This window comes from Herpailurus yagouaroundi, unplaced genomic scaffold (genome assembly GCF_014898765.1).
Source record: "Herpailurus yagouaroundi ecotype Mexico unplaced genomic scaffold, PumYag 198, whole genome shotgun sequence".
In the NCBI taxonomy this organism is placed as follows: Eukaryota; Metazoa; Chordata; class Mammalia; order Carnivora; family Felidae; genus Herpailurus; species Herpailurus yagouaroundi.
In genome coordinates this window covers 14520405-14543426 of record NW_024412429.1, presented here as the reverse complement: position 1 = coordinate 14543426, position 23022 = coordinate 14520405, and the positions used below count along the sequence as shown (strand labels likewise).

The following is a 23022-nucleotide window of genomic DNA, read 5'->3' as shown; positions in this document are numbered from 1 at the left end:
TCTGCAAATGATAGTTGTTGTGGTTGTTGTTGTTATTTTTCCTCACTATATGCTGATCCTGTCTGTTGGAGCTGGTAGGATGTGCTGGAAAGGGAACTGAGGACAAATAAATGGCAAGAAGGGCATGTTTGGGGAATAGGAGTAAACTCTGCTCTGAAATGACATTAGCAAAATCTGAGAGGCAAACCATCACAGACTTGTCCTGATTGGTTTCCTCAGTCCTCATAGTTGTACACGGACTAGAACACTGTGATCCATATTACTTGTCTCGTGACAAGTCTACACAAACCTTTTATAATGATACTTAAATGTTTTGTCCCAAGCATTTTGCAAAAGACTTTTTGGTCAGGCTTCTTTTCCCACCCACTCTTGGGATTAAGCCTGCGGTCTGAGATAGTCCTGGTGACTGAAGTAACTTATATTTCCATCTGGTGTCCTCAGATTCTTGAGCTCTATGGCCCATGTGAAATTGGGTTGATTGATACACCCCAAAAATGGTTGCTATGGGAGGATTTGTCAGGAAATGGTGATCCGGTATAATTTCGGTGGCATTACAGAAAAAAATTAGACATCTCTTGGCTGAACTATATTGTCTTAAAGGAATTCTTAAAAAAAAAATGTTCTGGAAATGGATCATTTAGGTTTTATTCTCTGTGTTATTGCCTTCTAAGGTTATCATCAAGTACAGAGTAATAAAAAATAGATTTTTTTTTTCTAAGCTTTTGTTTAAAAATATTGTTGGTCTTTCTACTCAATAGTAATATGTTGACACTATTTAAACTGATCTTATACTGAAAAGTGGTATTATGGTAAGGTGAAATCTTAACCAAATACACTCAACTGGTTTTGTAAATGTTTTTGCTCTTCCTTTCAAACTTAAGAACTTTTTGTTTCAATGGAGAGGGAAATATTAGTGATAAAGAAGATCATTTATTTCTTAAATAACAGCATAATTAAATATAGTTTGATTGCAGCTGGAAACATTAATCTTAAGACAGAGAAATAAAATACCTTGAATTATTAAAGGTCTTAAGTTTTCGTTGCATAGTTTTATTTTTTTGCAAACTGAAAACAGTAGTGAAAGATCATAGAGAAAGTAGTACCATACATTCAACATTTAGTAATCGGTAACAAAAACTCATTTGCTATTTCTATTTAAAAAATAAAATATTTACCTTGATATGTGCTTGTTTGGAAAGGTTGTCAGTCAAAAGAGGTGTAGAGAGGTCAAATAACAAGGATAAACCCCACAGGTATAACAATCTATAGTTTCATCTGGTGGCATCTTTGTGCTTCAGATTGTGGAACATCTATAATACAAGTTAGTGGAGGTGGATCCCAGCATGGGCCCGAGCCATAGTCACCCTAGGATTCAGGCACAACTGGATGGCTCGTGATCCCATCTACTCTGGGGTCCAAAGTCTAAGGGATTGAGGAGTTTCCTGTAAAGAACTCAACCTAAGGGAAGAGAAAGTTGAGTAGCACAAGACGAGAGCTACCCGAAGGCAATGGGAAGCCTTTTGTTACTCAGTCCTCACAGACTCACGTGTAGGTAGGGGAAGGAAGGGTGCAGTGCAGCAGTAATGGAGTTAAAAAGAACTACTCCTGTGGCTGGGGCACAAGACGGCACCTATGGACTTGGCGACATTCAACCAGCAGTTTTAGCTGAAACACTGGCAGTGTTGAGAGGTGGCAACTGCAGTTACAGAGGTTAGGTAACTTGGTGATAGGCCTGGGGGAACTTGGAGGCATTCGCTCGCACTGGGAGCAGGAGACAGGAAGAGGAAAAGCAAGTGGCAGGCAAACAGAAAAATGTCTGCTGGCAACTCCACAAATCAGTTGGGAGGAAAATGCCATGAGAGCTACAGGTTCAACAAGAGGGTGGAGGTAAAGCGGAGAGAGTTAAGACAGAAATCTTGCTACTGTGGTCTGGGAAAACCTGGACCCAACTCAGTGGTATATATATACCTGCTTAATCTTGCCAGATTTCCTACCCCGTGGAGGAGAGCATCGAGGCAGGTCAATATTGCCAGAAGATTGCATACTAACTTTTGACCCTGCCTTTCCATTCCAGACATCAAGATGCAATGGAAATTTTGACTCTGTGGAAGTTTTGGGCAGAATCATACTGAAAATGGTGAATTTTCACTGAAGTCTTTTTCCCTTGCAGAGAGCCCGCTTATTTCAATCAGGTTAATTCCTTGAACAGTTTTTTGGATATCATGATTAAGTTTTTTCCTCCATTTTCCCCCCCCCCATTTTATTTTTAATTTTACCAAAGCTGCTTTATTTAGGATACTTTTCTAAGTAAAATTCTGATTTTTTTCTTTTTACCTTATAAATTCCTATTAAATTTTACCAGTGATAGCTTCTGCTACTGGAAATGTTCTTTTTAATTTTAACTAAATTTGGTTTTCTCATATCAAATTTTATAAAGAATATCTGTTTTCCCATCAGTTTTAATAAATTAGTACCATGTGTACTTTTAGTCATATTATTTTGTGTTGACTGTTTCTACTGAAAATGGTTATAAGTTGCAAATAAGACTACTGGAATTTTGTTCTTGGAACAAAGATCGTTGGTAGGATACAGTGTAAAAACCATATTCCTGGTAGGGCCCAAATGATAGGGAAGTTATCTTGCTTTTCTGGGGGAAAATTCAGGCATATGGTAATGGTTAGTGTTTCTCATTCTGTCTCAAATTCTCTAGCTGGTTTATAGAAATCTACAGTAGTGTCATGAAGAAAATACTAAGCAATGGGACTACTAGTCAGCATATTACAGTTGAAAGGGCAACACCTTTGGGATCAGAAGACCTTTGGGATCAGATAGATATAGTTCTGATGCCCTACAACAGTTGTTCCTCTCTTTGAGAGTCCATTTCTTTTGCTGTAAGATGGCGCCCTCTGTCCTAGGGGCTAAAGGATTCTTGTGAGACTCATTCAATTATGTATGTGAGACCGTTTTGTCAATAACAAAATGTAAGCCCAATGTAAAGTGATGTTAGTAATAATAATGATGGACCATATCATGACACTTTTTTGATCAGTGTCTTCAGACTTTGTATCAACTTGAATTTTACCTACTCAGAGTGACCTTACCTTACAACCCCTATTCTAAACTATACTATTGACCTCCACACCCATCATAATGTTTATTACAGTTTTTAGTTACTTGCTTTTGACATGATTTGTCTGTCTTCCTAAAATGTAAGCTCCATAAATAGGACAGGCCAATGTTTTCCTCATTCACTAACATATTCCCAACATCTAGCCCAGTACCTGGCTCATAGGGAAAAGTTAAATATGTTCTGAATGATAATATTCATGCCCAAAGAAATGAATCTAGGAAAATACAAAATGAGTCCTGCTTAGAAAAACTAATTCACTGAAAAGTTCTAAATTCACATAATTTTGCTTGAAGAGGCATATACCTGCACACAGAGAAGCCACGTATCTATCACATGTGCATCATTTTTAGATAATTTAGGAATTTAAATAGGTTTACTGCTTTTTTTCTCTCAGACAGCAACTGGAAATTCAGGATGAAATCAGAAGCAGCAAATAACCCCTACCACTAGTCAGATGCCCGTGGGAGAGAGCCAGAAAGTCAGAGATTTAGCCAGTTTCTGAACTTTTTCTATGCCATTTTTCTACAAAATGAGGAAGATGAGGTCAGAGAGCACTGAAGTGAGTTGCTTAGTGTCACAAGGATGGTAAGTAGTAGCAGACCTGGATTACGGCCCAGGTTAAGGATAATGCCATCACTAAAAAGATTTGTAAAAAACTGATGGCACATAGTTTTCTTCAATTCAGATGTCTTACATGTGTTGACGATTTATAGTTATGTATTCACTCAATAGCTCAATGCTGTTTATGGTAGGTAATAGCTTTCAAATAGACTTTTAAAAAAAGATTTTATTTTTTGCGTAACCTCTACACCCAATATGGGGCTCAAACTCATAACCTCGAGATCAAGAGTTGCAGGTGTATCTACCAACTGAGCAAGCCAGGCACCCCAAATCGACTTTTTATTAAAGTTGTTTATTTTGCTGGGTTTGTCTTTTTGATGTTTAATAAATATAAGCTGCTATAAGTATCTGCAATCTGCAGCAAGGTTAATATTAAATTATTCCTTACTGCTCCCATTTATTTTTTCTTTGAGAACATCACATTAAAAATTTACTGTTGAAAAATGCTATTTACTCATTTTTTTAAATTTAAAATTTAGCCCTTTCCCCTCTTGAGATGTATGCTATACCAAGAAATGGGAGTTAAATTGTCTCCTGATTGCAAACATCTACTTAAAACATAATGCTCAAATCATTAAAATGCATAAAAATGTAATTTTTATTAAAATAAAAAATGTAATTTCAAGCACACTGGCTTAAGAAAAAAAAAAAATATATATATATATATATATCCCCCCCACCGAAGAATGTAGATTTCTCTACATTTAACAAAGAGGAGCATGATAACTCAATCAAATTAAGGTTAAATGAGAGTCTAGTGAAGAAAAATGAGTTTCTAGTTAAGAATCGAATCCTAACAATTTTTAGTTATTTAGTCATTATTTTATAAATGATTCAAATATTCATGTTATTTAAGAATATTTTGAGGGGCGCTTGGGTGTAGCTCAGTTGGTTAAGCATCCGATTCAGTTTCTGCTCAGGACATGATCTCGCGTGCCGTTCGTGAGATCGAGCCCGGCATTGAGCTCTGCGCTGATAGCATGGAGCCTGCTTGGGATTCTGTCTCCTCTGCTCCCTTCCCCCCTCACATGTGATGTCTCTCTCGCTCTCAAAATAAATAAAAAACATAGTTTGAATAAGTACAAACAGGTACAGAATTCCAGAGGTGGAACAGCCTGGTTATCTAGCCCCCAAATGGGAAATAGATCCCAACTCCAATTGGTCAGTTATGGCTGCTTTGAATATTGTGTTGAGGGGATTCTCAGGTTGAATCTGGCTTTAACAGTAAGAACCAGGATCGATTAGCCGTGTCATTTGGTGGAGAGAATGAAGTAGTGGTGTAAGAGCTTCCCAGCTGTCATTCTGGATTTGGTTTACTATTCTCTGTGTCCCTTTTTATCTTTATTTTTGTAAACAAATCAACTGATTAATGAATCATTGAAGTGAACTAATTTATCCCAGGCCGCACAATTAGGATGAAGCAGAGTCAGAACCAGAATCCCACGCACTTGAATGAGGAGTTCAGTGTCCTTACTGCTATATAGTCAGGGCTCCCTTGGTGTGGCATGTGTTCTCTCCAGGGTTGGAAAACAAAACTCAAAGGGTGATAGCTCAGTATCATCAGTTATTAATGTATTGTGGCTGATTAGAGATTGAGAAGTTTTTGCACAGAAAGGTCAGTGAGACATAATAGTTTAGAAATGGCTCTGCAGTAGCTAGAAAGTGCACGTCATGCTCTAAGTGTATCAGTGACTCAGGTCATGGTTCAAGAATAAATATATCTATACCTTGGCTTGAAATACAACCTTTAAACAATTATCTTTTATAACTGCAAATACCTACTTTTGGTTTGTTTTTGCTGCTAAACAATGATCAAGTGTAATTATTATGTCGAGAGAAGAACAGTCTGTTGGCTAAACGAGGTACTGAACACTCTCCAATAATTTAGATCCTGTGTCAAGAGTCATTTAGAAGTCAACACATAAGTACCAAAATGATAAAAATTTGAATTTCGCTTCTGCCTTTCTGTGTAGTGTTTAGGGGATATTCAAGAGTGGGTAATGGCCCAAATATAGATAGACAAAGGAGAAAAAAATACATGGCTGTTATACTAAATATTAGTCCATGTAATTTAGGAAAATTATCTTGATCAGGAAATAATATTTTAATGACTTTTGTGAAACTCATATTTAAAATGAAGATATTAGGGTAAAACAAAATTCCATTATTTTTGAAAAAAGAATGAAAACTGAATAGTTTATATGTGAGTAATCAACAACTAAGATAGCTTTAAACTATAGCCCAAAGAAGAATTAATTTTGTGAAAATTGTGTATTTTACAAAACTCCATTAATCAGTGACATCTGAAAATCAGGACTGTGAAGACAATGGGCAAGTGTTTCCTATAAAAATTAAAAGCTAGCCAATAGAGACTGTAAAGTAAAGGAATTACATGTACTTAATAACTGAGAATATTTTTTTCTACCAACATTATTTTAAAATAGAATACCATCGGGGGCGCCTGGGTGGGTGACTCAGTCGGTTGAGCGTCTGACTTCGGCTCAGGTCATGATCTCACGGCTTGTGAGTTCGAGCCCCATGTCGGGCTCTGTGCTGACAGCTCGGAGCCTGGAGCCTGCTTTGGATTCTGTGTCTCCCTCTCTCTCTGCCCCTCCCCTGCTCGTGCTCTGTCTCTCTCTCTCTCAAAAATGAATAAATATTCAAAAAAATTTTAAACAAAAAATAGAACACCATCATAAATAGTGCAAAGAATGAACCAGATAATCAAGACATTTAGCATTTTCAGATGATACATATTATATATTTTGGGGAAAGAAATGGGCTAGATAATCTTCCCAAACACTAATTACAGGCAAGAGAAGCACATTTTCAGGCACAATTGGATCCTTTGATATATCTGCCATGTAATGCAATATTAAAATACAAATGAGAATGAAATTAATATGCTAATAAAATCCACATAGAACTGGTTAGATGCTGAGGTTCTAGATAGACCAGAAACCTGAAGAATGTACTTCTGGGATATAGAAGTATAATGGTGTTAGAACCACAATGTGGCATCAGTAATAAATGTATTGAGGCTACAGAAAAAATTCTCGCCACCTTGTTTCTCTGAATACTTTTTCTATGTTGATGCAGGAAATAAAGAAAAAAAGTAGGAAAATCTTTGTGTATCCAATTCCAGGTTCCTCATTTTGTAGAGACAATACTATTGGAGTAGTCTGGAATACCAACGGCAATTATAACCTAACTAACAAGTTTTTAAAAACTGACTTAGGTATATACCTCATTAGAAGTGAAATGGTTTATATAGCACTCCAAACATAAAGATTATAAAGTAGACACTGATTCATTTTATAGATTTCAAGGTGAGGAGTGGAAGGCAGGTGGGGGCCACATCCCAGGTTGGGTGAGGCATCGATAAGCACAATTTCTAGGGGACTCTATAAATGTCTGTGTGCACAGGAGAGGAGTGTGGAGCAGAAGATACCCGGTCAGGATGTTTAAATGCACAGAGACAGAAAAGACAGAAGGTGGTGTGGAGAAAAGAAGGCCTTCTGGGAACCTCTCAATTCAAATGCGTACCTCGGAAGTCTGTCACCCCATACTCCTGAGGCCTGGCTACACTACTAACCCGTCCCTCATCAATCCCTCCCTGCTTTAAACTCTGGAAGCTGGAACATTTCTCAGGAGCAAATTGATTTTTTACAGAGTTAACGGAAAAGTGTTCATTTGGTTGCCTGAAATGTCCCCTCTATTAGGTACATTTTGGCAATGGCAAAACTAGAATAACTAGAATAAGTAAAAGAATTGCTATTACCATCTCTCCCCAAAGAATATTAAAGGGTCAAGGCCCATTCTTCAATTCTGCAACAATTCTATCATAAACATCAACAAACATGGCAGCTTTTGTTTTGTTTTGTTTTTACAGCTCCTATTACAGAAGTCTTCAAACTAGTATGCGTGTGGAAAGCTTGTTAAAAGTCCAGATTCCTGGGCTCTATATCCAAAAATTCAGATTCAGTGGTCCTGGGTAGGCCTCGAGTATTTGCTTTTCAAACAAATGCTCCAGGTGATTCTCATACAGGAGATCTGGGGACCACACTTTGAGAAAGACTTCCCCACAGTAAACTCTTCTTTTCCACTTTAGCATAAGTCACTGTATAAAGCAAATTGTGTCTAACGGGCTTCCTAATGTTAGTTCTGAAAAGCAAGTAGCCTACCACACGATTCAGCCAGAGATAAATGATCAAAGCATAGAGGGGAAACCTAGTCTTCAAACCTATTCAGGTAGATTCTCGGAGTGGAATCTAAATTATGTGTCCAGGGAAGCCCTGGAGCCTGTCCACACCCCATGCATCACCCAACTTGGACAGAGGTCCCCTCGGGTTCATCCTTGGTTTTAGGAAGCCCACATCAATTATTTTCCGGATGTTTACCTCTTTTGGTGATAGTATAGAAATGTAATCTTCATATATCATTCTGGCCTTTTCTTCAATTACTTTTTTGTTCTGCTCTTTCTTTAAGTCTTCACACGCAAGCCAGAAAAGTAGGTTCTCTTCGCTGTATTCTGTTCGGAGAAACTCTCTGAAAAGGTTTCTTCCTGCTGGGGCCTTCATCATCTTGTCAAAATTTTGAGACCAGGACAACACTTCATCTGAAGTGGGGTTTTGGCTGCAAAGACAGAATTGGGCCATTATCAAAGGCAGCTTTGACCGAAGAACGCTTAGCCTAGTTAGATAGAAATTACTATTCACTTGCTGCCATCTAGTGCTCATTTCCCATCAGTTCGGCCTGGTCTGGGAATCACCCGCCAGGACTAGTTATTTCTGGGTATTAAGAAAAATTCATTTAGGCACAAGTGTGTGTTAGGGAGCTAAGCATTCAAATAGCAAGGGGCAACACACACTATGCACATTATCATCATAAATTCCTAAGGAAGCCTGGAAATGTTCAAATCTTAATGCATTACAAATTGATAAAGACAGCCTATGTGTTACTTTGAAGGGCAAGTTGAACTTTTTGTTTGCATCTGATACAGATTTTAATTTTAAAAAGCCATAAGGTATAGTTTCTCTTTTCCTTTCTGGTAGCTACTTTTTCATTTGTCACTAAATCTAAAGTAAGAATGTATCGTGTGCACTAGTCACACATTTTCCTAAGCTTTAATACTCTATGAAATGTTATGAATGAATTATTACCATGAATGGAGTTATTAGAGTTAAAAAGGACAGGGCCTTTATAATGACACTGAGGGCTTTCTAGATATTTATATTCAAGTTTTCAGTGGCCGTGTTCATTCAGAAACCACCATTTATCACTCCTTTGGTATACATCAAAGAAATGGAAAGAAGCAGCTTGGGAGATTCTTATGGTTAACTTGATCCTGATCTTGCTTTCTTATCCATTGGTTTATTTAAGAATTTTCTAACCTCATAAAGTTAGAAATAGAACTACCCTAAGATCCAGCAATTGCACTACTAGGTATTTACCCAAAGAATACAAAAATACTAATTCAAAGGGATACATGCACCCTGATATTTATAGCAGGATTATCTACAATGGCCAAGTTATGGAAACAACCCAACTGTCCATCGCCTGAAGAATGGGTAAGGAAGATGTGGTGTGTGTGTGTGTGTGTGTGTGTGTGTGTGTGTGTGTATATATATATATATATATATAAAATGGAATATGACTCAGCCATAAAAAGGATGAAATCTTGCCATTCTGCAATGACATGGACAGAGCTAGAGAGTATTATGCTAAGTGAAATAAGTCAGAGAAATATAAAAACGATATAATTCAACTCATAATATGGAATTTAAGAAACAAAACAAATGAGAAGGGGGGGGAGTTACATATGTTTTTGTGTCTGTTTTAGACTTTCCCCTGATAGAGAGAAAAACTTAGAAAAAATATTCGTAGAAAAGGCAGGTAAAGAATTAGGGCCAACGGGGGCTATTGCACATTAATAATCATTACTTTTTGAAAGAGAAAGATAAACTGAGGCAGTGTGTTCACTGATAGCTTAACACTGATAATAGAAAAACCTGATTAAAAGCAATTACCATCACAAAATAAGATCTCCCAGGCTGAGATGGCGTGCATTCCACAAAACCATCTGGAGGAGTACCAGGACTCAAGAGCTCACACCTCAGCACTGAACAGATGTGAACAGTGTACCAAAACAAGACACAATTACCAGGTGAACCCCACTCACCTTTCCTCTAGGACCTGGATGCTCTCCATTTTGGTGGTATGTGTGGGTCTTCCTGCATTTTCTCCTCTTTCTTCATTCCTAACAGTGAGGCTGCAAGGTAGTATAACACTTTAGTGTGTCTAGGGAAAACCAGTTAGTTAAAGAAAAGAAAAAAAAATTCCAGGAAAGGATTTTGCAGAAGAATTTTATCTTCAACGATGTGAGAATATATAAAGCACAAGAAGAGTGATACCATTTTGAAATGGTGGGTGAGCCTATGTTGACGAAAGGAATCAAAATGATTTAATAAAATTTATTAATGATTTAATAAATTTATAATAATTTATAATAAATTTATAAATAAATTTTATAATAAATTTATAATAAATTTATAAATGATTTAATAAAATAATGAAGTAAATAATAATCTCAAAAATGGATTCTGTTCTACATTCTGACTTCATCCTTACATAATTTGAATTACTTAACATCTCTAAGGTACTCACGTGATTATATGCTTTAATATTCGATAGATATCATGATGTTACTCTTTGGAGTAACATCATTTTGACTTTTGCTTGGTTCTATTCCTAGTTTGTTTTCCATTTATTTTCCCCCACTGATAGCTAAAAATATAAAATGTTTCAGATTCTAAAACAAAATTTGCTAAAATCACATTGTCATTTTCTGCACCCCGGGTTTTCTGTCCCTGACACTGTCAATCCTCCATCCACTCAAGTTTGAACCACTGGGTTTGTATTTGACTTTGTCTTTGCCCTTTCCTCCCATTTAGTCAATCTTCAATGTCTTGGGAGGGACAGGGCAGTCACTCTGAGGGTTTGGGTCAGAGAGCACTAGGCCTCTGGGTCTCTGGGATGTCAATTTGAAAATATTGCAGGATTGCAGGAGCTAGGATAATCCCATGGGCTTTAGTAACCCAGAACAAGAGGATTCAGATAAACTGCAGCTAAGCAGCACTATAGGGTAGAACACTCAAGGTTCTCGGTGTAGACCAGACATAACAAGGGAGGTTATGGGTGATACTAAGAGGCAGGATGGTTGGGATGACTCAGTGTCCTCGGAAAGTCAACCCACTGAATTAAACTGATCCCTCTGTCTGAAACCCAGGAAGCCTCATGGGAGCCCGTCAGAGAGTAAAAGTTCAGACAACAGGTCTTTCATTTGTTCATACATTTATTCCACGAGGAGTAATGGGAACTATTATTTCCTAGTGCCTGATATGTGCCAGGCACTGTCTTTGTCTCTTTGGTTTTATCGTCCCCATTTTGTAGATGAGCAAAGTGAGCCACAGAACTGTCTCCTAGGTTGGCTCAACGTCGGACACTAAATATGTTGTATGGTTGGAATTTGAACCCAATTCCCACACACCTCTGTAATCCTTATTGAGTACCTATTAAAAACCATGCTCGGGATGCCTGCGTGGCTCAGTCGGTTAAGCGTTGGACTCTGACTCAGGTCATGATTAAGCATCCGACTTTGGCTCAGGTCATGGTCTCGCGGTTCGTGAGTTCAAGCCCCACGTGGGGCTCTAAGCTGACAGCTCAGAGCCTGGAGCCTGCTTCAGATTCTGTGTCTCCCTCTCTCTCTGCCCCTCCCCCACTTGTGCTCGCTCTCGCTCTCTCTCAAAAATAAACATTTAAAAATTTTTTTAAAAAACATGCTTTCTGATAGGCACTGAGGCAATATACTACTTGTGTGAATGCAGAAAAGGGACACTAAATATGGTTGTGGTGGAAATAAGGAGGTTCGTGGGAGAAGGATTACAACAAACCGTTAGTCTTAATCTGGAAAGTCTGGTAACAGAAGTGGAGACATTGTCTCATTAATTCATTCATTCTGACCGGGCAAGGGTAAGGAAAGAGAGAATGTTGCAAAGGGCAGAATCTATGGCAGAGGGGCCAATGTGGAACTGAAAGAGACTAGATGGGAAGGGGAAAGCGGACTACCTGGAGAAAAGAGAATGCAGTGGGAACTGCAAAGGATTCTGGGGAGCAGAAACTAGAGCTGATTGTTACTTAAACACACAGCAAACTGACTAGTGCTCCGCAGGGAGGAAGCGGTTCCAGGGTGAGAACCCTCAAAGCCTTCAGTGTGGAGCAGCCATGGGGAAAACAGTGAGGTGGGAATCAGAGAGAGCGGCACAGTCATTTAGGTCTCTGCCTGTGGGATCTGTGAACGTGTCTGCAGCTTGAGGTAGCCTAGAACCCTCAGCCCTCCATGTGGCAACATGTGTAGGTCAGGGATGCATTTGAGAGGAGATCCATTAACTTCTCAAAGCATCTTTGAGGAGGAGTGCTTCTCTGGAATTTGACATATTTCTAGTAATTATGGGAAATTGGGTGGGAGGAGGTAGGAATACACTTGACAATATCCTGTGAAATTTCCTGGGAGAAATTCATGATGCCAAATATATAAAATATACAAGATTTTTGTAAATTCTAAAAAGACCATATTTAAATAGATTAATACTCATTCTGCCAAGCTTTACTGAGCTTATATGTGTATGCGTACACACACCATAAACAGACCAGAAAATGAGCATGCTTTCACTGATTCAATAATAACCCACCTGAGAATGTATTTCTGTTACATTTCCACAGTGTCCCACAGAGTGTGCCACACAAATGCAGCTATACTTTACACAACATCTCAGGGGAAAAAAATGTTCTCCATGGTCTCTTTGCTGTAAGAGTAACAAATCTGGAATCTGCATGCATGACTCACAAGTTTCTGAACATGAATTCTGGCTCTTCTATCTGTTTCTGTGATATTTACAAACATCCCAAATGCCACCATATTAGAGTGATCATCCTGAAATATTGGGTTGTTTACATTTTTCATTTCTGCAGATGGTAAAATATGGACACACATTTGTACTAAAACTGCTTATAACAGATATTCAATAAGTGCTTAACTGTTCACCGTTTGCTCTGTTTCTTGATCTGATATCGGATACAACACTGCCCTGGAGAAAGAAACTGACATTTAGCAATTGTCAAGTGTCCTTTTAATTGACTTTGCTTTACAACCATTCTTAAAAAGTTGGCTTCAAAGTCCCAATTATCAAGAACCACTGATAATGCCACTTTATGATGAAGAGAAATGGATAAAATGATAAAGGAGCAGGTACTAGACTGTTTACCATCTATGCCTTAGGAATGACTAACGTCTGTCCTGACTTATTTGATCTTGCTCTAAGTGGCATAGTAGAGGGTTTTTTTTTAAGGTGATAAAGGACAGGAAATATTTGCTCTACGTCAACATATATACATAGTACATGTGCTTGAGAAAAGCTCTAAAAGTAAATCAAGCTTAACAGTTGTGAGGGGTCATGTGGAGACATGTTTTTTTCACTTTGACAATGTTTGTAACACTCTTAACTAACATTTCAGCTTTTTAAACAACTAAAGCCATAAAGATAACAGAATGCATGTACAATGCTCACCGGGGGGGTCTTGGTCAAAGTTGAAATATTTTATAGAAGATAGTGCCAGTAATCTAGGCTAAGTATACTAAAATTAGCATTGAATTAAAAAAATTTTTTTAATGTTTATTTTTGAGAGAGACAGAGTGCAAGCAGAGGAGGGGAAGAGAGAGAGGGAGACACAGAATCCAAAGCAGGCTCCAGGCTCTGAGCTCTCAGCACAGAGACCGATGCAGGGCTGGAACTCATGATCCACAAGATCATGATCTGAGCGGAAGTCGGACACTTAACTGACTGAGCCACCCAGACACCCCACTAAAATAAGCATTTAAAATCCCATTAGAAATTTTCTAGAATGGTCATTTTTGAGAAGCGAGAAATACATGTGGTATATTTCAGAAAATAAGGATGTATACCTTCTTTGTGTGTGGGGTTTTTGTTTACAGGGGAGTTGGGCTAGTGGGGTGCAGAAAACATTACCAGCTGCCCATTATAGAGCCTACCTACTGATTCATCATCATGGATATGTGCAGGGCCTATTTTGGAAGACAGTCTACTTTTGTAAGAAAAACAATTGGTTCTTAGGGAGAGCCCTTGAAATGACTGCAAATAAGATGAAAACTTTGCAGTAGCCATGGTAACTCTAGGATAGAGGCTGATCACAAAACCACATATATTTACACAAAAACTCAACTGAGAAATCAATTTGGTGCTTGAATTTAATTCACTATGACATCAAGGCTCAAGAAAGATCCAGTGTAATTGGTAACTGCAGATACTACTCAATATTTTAATATTCTTACATTAAATCCATTTTTCTTTTTTATTTAACAGCTTCTGCCTCACATTTGCCAGTGCAAAATGGAACCAATATCCTTTGGACTCTGAAAAAGAATTGGTAGGTTATTCTTTAAATGCTTCATTTTTTTTTTCTCTCTCCATAAAAATACCATGGTAAAATAATAGTACAGCTCTATTTGGGAATCAACAACAATTTATAAATATGTATGAGACAGCTGGTCCATGCAATGTTGCCTGGGTTGGAAATTCAAGATGAATAAGACAGAGTCTCTGAAACGGAAAGGTTCTGACGGGTAAATAAGCATCACACAGTGCTGCAGTGAGAGCTAAAATAGTGGTATGCATCCACTGGTCCTTAGGTAGTCACAGTATCTGCACACTCCTGCAGGAGAGAATGGAGAGAGGCTTTGCAGAGGAGGTAATGATTAGACTGAGCTGACCAAAGAGCAGGTGTTTCAGAGGGAGACCTGGGCAAAGGGAATTAATTCCAAGCAGAGGGGGACTGTCACACCTGCGAGGCTGAGAGCTGTAAAAAAGTCATGATATGGATGAAGGGCCCAAATGGGCAGATTAGATGTTTCAGGGTGGGAGTGATAAATCAGAACAGGCAGTGAGGTGTGCTTATGGAATGGGGCAAGAAGGCAATGACGTGCTCTCTGAATGTAGACTATGCCTCCTTTACAATGATTTTGGTTTTCCATGCTTTATTTTCCTTCACTCGTAATGGGGATAGGGTTAAGAGCCACTATACAAGGTTGTAGAGCAAAGACTAAAAACTTGAGACAAAAAGGCAAATTATCACACGTGCTTAATTATTAAATGGAAGGGCAAATTAGCTGCATATTAAAATGACAAACCCAAGTTTACCAAAGAGCTTTTAATTTCAACTTGAGGAAATAAAGCCTTATACTTTGCCATTATTGTAAAACACTTCCTCATACATGACCTGACTACTTCTTCCTCACAATAGTCCTGTAAGGTAAGCAGGGGATTTGTTATTAATCATTCCCATCTTATTTAAGAGCAAACAGTCCCCAGGGTTGATTTACAGCATTCCCACGAGTAAGCCACATCAGGGCTGGCGTTGAACTCATGTCTTTTGACTTCTGGTCTCAGGTTCATCTTCACTATTCAATGCCACTTCTCTTTATATAAAAGAATTAATTGTGGCATTTTTGCCTTTTTAGTTATTTACAAAGACTGTTTGCTCTTACGTGTTTGGAAAAGGTAAAACTCTTATCACAAACCAGTTGACTGAGTTCACACGCCTCCTCCATAAGCACTGTCCACCACTATCGGGCTGTCGGGGTTATTGCCCAGAGGGCTAAATATATGGTAGATACTGGCAGGAAGCAACTTCTCAATTCCCTGGAATTTGAGATTACCAGGAAGGAGTTGTTACAGAGCATTTTCACAGCAAAGCCTCCACGAGGAGAATCTCCATGAGGAGATTCCACTCATGACCGCGAACTAGGTTTGCTATTGCAAAGAGCCCCCTGGGGGTACACCTTGCTCACATCGGCAGGGAAACTATGAGAAGGGAGTGCAGAGAGGAGAAGAGCAGTGATGCGTTGCTTAGAAAAGACAAGACACGGAAGAAAAAAAGGCCCCAGAAGGTGGGGAAAGCAACCGTATGCCATGCATAATTTCTCACATAGAAAAATCCAGTTAGAGTCAAACCCTTGACTTCAACCTTATCACTTTTATGTATACATTTTGATAAAACAAGTTGGTTTTCTGAATGGGTATGTGGGGATGGCAATGGTGGTTAAAAATTTGTGTCTGGAAATGTTATACAACAGTTGTCTAAAAAAACACCATTGCCTCTATAAATATCCCCCCTGCTTCTTATAATCATGTCTATAAATCCTATGACACATGAGAAATATAATCATGTGTCATAAAACAAGTATTTTATTTGGCTTAAGTTTTTCTTTCACAAACTTAAACCTCTCAAAGGTAAAATAATCAGCTGTTAAAAATCTGTCCACTAGATGGCTGTGTTGCCTTTATAAATGTAATTTTTAATCAAATTGAATAAAAGAAAATGAAAAAAGTTTCTGGGAGTAATTACCCCTTATTTGGGGAAAAAAAAGGAGTTGATGGAGTTTTGATAATTATATATTTCTAAGGAACTGGAGAAGAGTCATTCAAGTTTTCTGGGAGTGAAATAATCAGACTTGAAGGGGATAAATTTAATCTCGGGAGGTGTGCATAATGGCACCACGTTTTCCCTTTTGGCATTTAGAAAACGTTCTGGATATTCCCCAGCCTTAAGTCATTTGACTTAGGAAAACTTTAGTCTTAAAAAAAAAAAAAAAAAAAAAAAAGGCAGGCATAATCCTATTAACATTATAGATATCCATCCCAATAAATTGTTTGAAACTCTAATGTCTCTTGCTGCAGTAATATGGAACTGAGGTCATACATTCTTGGAACAAATTAACGTGACAAGGTTTCTAACTAGCAACAGGCAGGAAATTTCTTTCTTTCTTTCTTTTTTTTTAATTTAATATTCTTTAAAGGAGCCATTGTGAGAGAAGACTCTCCGAACTATTTTATTTCAAGTTTGGGTTATATGTAAACAATCATTTCTTCTTTTGATGCATGGAAACTGAAGAGAAATCTCTTTATCTACTCACCCCCTCTCTCTTTGCTACCAATTTCTCACTATACATGCTTCTGTTTGAAAAATGGGTTTGAAAGATCCCCTTTTTCCTTTGGTATTAAATTTTTATTTCAAACTCCAAGCCAATTATTTTTAGGTTCATTGACACATCAGTTTGATTTAGAAGGCCAACTGCTGACAAGCTATTACATAGTTAAAATCTGGATCCATTACATAAAGTTTATGTTTAGCTTAAATAACCAAAGTTTCTTATTTGGTATAAACAGGTCTCTCCCCCCTCCCCCCCGCCTTAAAATTAAGAGAAGTACAGGACTGGGGCACCTGGGTAGCTCAGTAGGTTAAGCATCCAACTCTTGGTTTTGGCTCAGGTTGTGATCTCGCAGTTCACGATCAAGCCCCACATCAGGCTCTGTACTGGCAGCATTGACCCTGCTTGGAATTTTCTGTTTTCCTCTCTCTGTCCCTCCCCCACTCACACGGTCTCTGTCTCTCTTAAAATAAATAAATAAACTTCAAAAAAAAGGCACTTTCCTTTATAAAAAAATGAGAAGTACAGCACTGAATATTTAGATGTTCTTTATATAATATCTCTTCCATTTCAGTTCTCACGTTGATTGAAATCCTATTTTAAGCTCTTCCTTCCACCCACTGTAATTTTTCCTGTAAGCCATAATTAAGTTAGTTGATGCTTCTGTGGGGAAGCAAATAGTCTTGGGCGTGAAAAGGCCAAATGGACCCCTATTTAGTTAGTAGACACTGTTATTAAAATGGCACGCAGTCATCTAAGTCCTTGAAAGCATCAGTTGAGTTGGAGCTCAAGCTTCTGGTTTCAGTTAACTTGTGTGCCTGTCATCCAAAGAAGAGTGAAAGAGTTAGAACTCTAGTAGTTGCTACTCAGAAAGACATCTGATGGCTGAGAGGGTCACTTACAATCCTCCATTCATCCCTCCCTTGGTATGTTCTAGTTACTGTGTGCATGAATATGTATGGGATGAGGTGGGAAGCATGCTTAAGAACAATTATGACTGAAGGCAATAATCCTGATCTGTGGGGAAATTTAGCTCCAGAATAGAATATCCCACTGTCTGGGAATCCTATGGCTGTGTAGTGCATGCTCCAGGAATGCTGAGTTGTACCTGTGCTGGTGAATGTGAGTGACATTTGGGGAAAAAGGACCAGGGATACAGAATGCAGGAACAGGTTCTCTTATATTTGCTGACAGTACGTGAATAGAAGTCGCAAGGCATACAGCGTTCAAATCCTACAAAGTCTGTTAATTTCCTTTCAGCCTGAGACTTGCAAGGGGGACAGAAGTAAAACATATCAATAAAGGATTATTCAGGAGGCCCCTAGAACGTACCGAAACCTAAACTCACTGATTTATGTGTGTTATTCATTACATCTTACAGATGAAGAAACTGAGGCTCAGACAAGTCACTTGCCAAAGGTTTCACAGTTGTATGTCATGGAACCAGGACCCATCTCGGTCTAATTCCAGCATTGCTCGTTTCTTCCCTACCCCATGTGGTCCCTTGTTAGTAGGCTTTATATGAGGAAGACACGTTAGAATTTGTACGTAATCTTTAAATATGGCAAGACGACATCTGTTTAGAAAAAAACACATGGAATTATCTTTCCACTCTTACAGAATTAGTCGATTAAAATAGCCCTGTACTTTTAAATAATCTATGTTGCTTTATAGAAAAAGTAGCAATGGCAGAAATTTGCTTTCTAGTTAGGAATCCATGCTTCCAGGCATGAAGTGAACATTGATAGTGTACTGACATCTGATACAGAGATATGAATTTCATAGCATTGGAACTTATAATATTTATATAACCCAATTAAGCAGACTATGATGCAATAAATTTCATATTCACAAGAAGTGGATTTTATTGTTGTATCTGACAAGGAACAAGTAATTCCTGAATGACATCCTAAAATAGCAGGCATATTTTAATAGGTCTACCATGCCCACACCATGAAAAAGTGAACCAGATCTACAAGAAATAATAAAGGGTTTTAATGAGAGGAACAAAAATAAAGAGTGAATACTTATTTCAATCAGATGTAACAGCTACCGCATTTTGTGGATAGGGTAGGGGTAGCAAACTTGTAACCGTGTGTTTTATATTATTGCTCTGGGGAGGCTGGAGGAGAAGTTCTTTAAAAAAATTTTTTTTAACGTTTATTTATTATTATTGAGAGACACAGAGCGTGAGCAGGGGAGGGGTAGAGAGAGGGGGAGAACCGAATCTGAAATAGGCTCCAGGCTCTGAGCTGTCAGCACAGAGCCCGACGCGGGGCTCGAACTCACAGACCGTGAGATCATGACCTGAGCCAAAGTCAGACGCCCAACCGACTGAGCCACTCAGGCGCCCCTGGAGGGGAAGTTCTTAAATATTGTCCAGAGAGGTAATAAATTTTGTCTGGATTTGAAAGTGCTGAATTCCCTAATGTTTTAGAAACTGAATAATTGTGCTTTGAGTCAAGAAGGGAATCCCAGCTTCCTTCAAATTGAACCTTCACCTTGAAAGATGAGGGTGCCTCTGGGCCTTTGAAGAGGAGTGTACTCCTTTTCTCCGTCTGCAGCTCTTCTCTCTAAATCCTTCCTCCTCGTGCACCTTCAAGAGAAGCAGGATCCTCACAGAGCTCACAGACCCACTCCCAGCTGGCCAGGTGACAAGATACTCCACGATTCTTATCCCACTGGACCTCCCCAGTGTGCTGTGCATCAGCAACATCGGTCAGTGTCTTGTCTGTGCGACTCGTCTCATGGCTTCTGTGCCAGCTTAGGGCTGTGTGTTTTGTGTCACCCTCAGACAGTCTCTTCTCTGCGCTCTGTGCATGCAGAGTGCCACTGCTTTCTCTTTCAGTGTTGGAACTCCCCGAGGTGTTCCTCCTTAGCTCACAGCTTCATTCCACAGCCAACTCCTGGGGTGCCTCACACAGAGCTGGGCTCGCTCATCACATGCCCTGCCCTGACCACCCTCCTATTCGTGTGTCCTCTCATCTGATGGGGCCCCCGTCAATCTAGCCCCTGGAGCAAGTGGAGTTATCTGTCCCTGCTGTTTCTCATCTATTGCAAATTCTTTTTTTTTTTTATGTTTATTTATTTTTGAGAGAGAGAGAGAGAGCATGAGCAGCGGAAAGGCAGAGAGAGAGAGGGAGACACAGAATCTGAAGCAGGCTCCAGGCTCTGAGCTGTCAGCACAGAGCTCAACACGGGCCTCGAACTTGTGAATCTTGAGATCATAACCTAGGCTGTAGCTGGACACTTAAGGGACTGAGTCAACCAGGTGCCCCTCGTCTAGTGTAAATTCTTGGCAGTACATCCAGTGTCTCTTGAATTGGTAAGCTCTCCAGTCCTTTTACTTTATATTATTATTATTATTATTATTATTATCATTATTATTATTTCTGAGAGAGACAGAGAGTGCACATGCAAGTGGGGAAGGGGCAGAGGGGAGAGAGAGAATCCCAAGCAGGCTCCACATTCAACAGGGAGCCTGATGTGGGACTCCATCTCACGACCCTGAAATCATGACCTGAGCTGAAATCAAGAATCGGAGGCTGTAAGAGAAAAAGAGAGATGGTGATTCTCTTGAATACAGAGAACAAACTGAGGTTGGCTGCAAGGGTGTCGGGTGGGGGGAAGGGCTAAACTGGTGATGGACATTAAGGAGGGCACTTGTTGGGATGAGCACGGGGCTTATATATAAGGGATGAATCACTAAATTCTACCCCTGAAATCATTATTATACTATATGTTAACTAACTTGGATTTAAATAAAATTAAAAAACAAAAAAGAGTCTGAGGCTTAACCAACAGACCCACCCAGGTGTCTCTTTTTAAAATCATCTCTTTGGGGCGCCTGGGTGGCGCAGTCGGTTAAGCGTCCGACTTCAGCCAGGTCACGATCTTGCGGTCCATGAGTTCGAGCCCCGTGTCAGGCTCTGGGCTGATGGCTCAGAACCTGGAGCCTGTTTCCGATTCTCTGTCTCCCTCTCTCTCTGACCCTCCCCCGTTCATGCTCTGTCTCTCCCTGTCCCAAAAATAAATAAACGTTGAAAAAAAAAATTAAAAAAAAATAAAATCATCTCTTTATTTTGGGCTCCCAACATCTCTCACTGAGGCTATTACAAAATCTCCTAATATTCTCCTTGGTTTTTTTGTCTTGTTCTTGCATATATTTCCACTGCCTCCGGAAGGGTATACTTAACACGTGCAATAGACTGCGTCTCCTCCTTACTTAATAAACTTCAATCATGTCTTATATCCAAAAAAGTACCAAGTCCTAACTCCTTAATATGACACTAAAGGCATTTTATTGCTTGTCACTGCCTTTCGCTTCAGCCTTCTGTTTTGTCCTCTTCACTTTAGACCCTAGGAATACTAAAGTATTTGTGCTCTGTTCCAGAACCCTTACCCCTCTCTACTACCAATTACTACTAGTATGCTACCACTATTACTCCTAACACACACATGCACGTGTGCAAGAGAGAATGAAGGAAAACGGTGCGTAAGAAGAAACGTGATAGAAATCTAATAAGCATTACCTGCCCCACGATTACACAAAGGCCTGAGAGATTATGCCTATAGTTTTTAAAAATAATTTTTGTGATACATTTTCATAAGTCCAAATTCAATCCTGCATTTCACATCCTAGTATTAATTAAACACCTACTATGTGTCAAATAACATGCTACAAGCCAATTTATTTTTGGCTGTTTTCAAGTATGAAACAGTATATGTTTACAAAAATGTTCAGTGCCAACTGACTAATGTGAGCTTTTATGAATTCAACTATATACATCCACATAATAAATTTTAAAGTTATTAACCTAAAACAACAACAACAACAACAAAACGCATGTTAAACAGGAGAATCACTAGTAGGAAAACCAGCAGAATGAGCTGGGGAGTCTACCTGGCCCTCCGTGTGTTCAGCTTTGTTCAGGGCGGTGGGAGGCATGGCCATAGGTATTAACAGCACTAACCCAATGCCAAGGTCATCCCAGAAGTCTGCCACATCCTGGCCCATCCAGACCCAGATGGCTCTCACCACATCACCACATACAGTGAGTCAGCTGAGATTCAAGAGATTCTCCCCGAGTCTGAACCTAAAACGACTTGAAGTCAACTGGGGTATCTGGGCCAGCGTACCCCACTCATGTCCTTGCAGGGCCCTGTCCCAGAACGCACTCCCAACCTCTGTACCTAGAGTATCTTTTCTCCTGTCAGCCCCTGGGTTTCTTCACCAGAGTGAGGCTTCTCTCTCTCTCATTCTGAGGATACTTGTTTTCTTTGGAACTTCCTTTCCATGTCCCACACACTCTCCTGTGTTCTTCTGTAGCCCATTTCCCACAGGGCAAGACGGGGTGTAGGGGGGTGCTGGCATTCCTCTTCTGCATTCTCTGAGGTTTATGCCACCTGACTTTCCCCTTCCTCACCTGTCTGTATCCTCTTAAAAGCTCTGTGATTCGTCACCAGGCTCCTCACACCATAGACTCTCCTTCTTACTTACCCACCCCTTCAGGGAAATCATGCCACAGGTGTCCTCACAGGTGTCCCCAGCACTCAGGAGGACACTTCCTTCGTTCCTCACTGAATCGGCTATCCTTTTAAGCTGGCTCTTGCCTCCTTCTGACTTAATTTAACCTCCTTTCTCCAGCCCTTTTCTGGCTCATTCTTTCTATTCTTCTAAATGAGACTGGGCATAACATTTTCATCTATTATTTTGTCTTATACACATCCATCTTTCCACTGATGATCTAAACACTGCTATGTGATACTCAAAAAATATGCCTTTATAGTAAACACAGAGTCAAAAAGAGTACCAATGGTATGCCTTCAATGGAAAAGGATCGAGGTATTCCAATGCTGGCAGTTTTCCAATACGTAGCCTTCTGGTCATATGTCACACAGACCTGGCGGAGGCAGTTTGAATACCAAGCTTTCTAGAGGGTGACCTTCCAGGTTCAACTGCTTCTTGAGAATTTATCCTCTGTTGATGAAGAGGCAGGGAGAATGTGGCGAAAGCTAAAGAAGTACAACTGTAAGGGCAATAATAGGCATTCAATAGATTGTAAATGAGAGAATTCACAAATGTGTGACATATAGATGGTCCATGGTCCTAATGTCCACTTTTTGGGTTTTTTGTGGCTATGGCGTGGGAAACCTGGGTTCATTTTAGTAGATGTCTTTTGATGGTGCAAGTTTAAGGTTTATGTAA

The 23022-nt window shown here is 39.4% G+C and overlaps 1 protein-coding gene across 1 annotated transcript in view; it reads right to left on the bottom strand.

Moving 5' to 3' along the window:
• RGS17 (regulator of G protein signaling 17) overlaps positions 1–23022 on the bottom strand; it is a 34031-nt gene that overhangs the window by 5428 nt on the left and 5581 nt on the right. The window contains exons 2-3 of the mRNA XM_040448840.1: positions 9933–10022; positions 8152–8386 (exon numbers count right to left, since the gene is read on the bottom strand). Of these exons, the coding sequence (XP_040304774.1) occupies positions 8152–8386; positions 9933–10022 (325 nt within the window). The remainder of the gene's footprint in view (positions 1–8151; positions 8387–9932; positions 10023–23022) is intronic.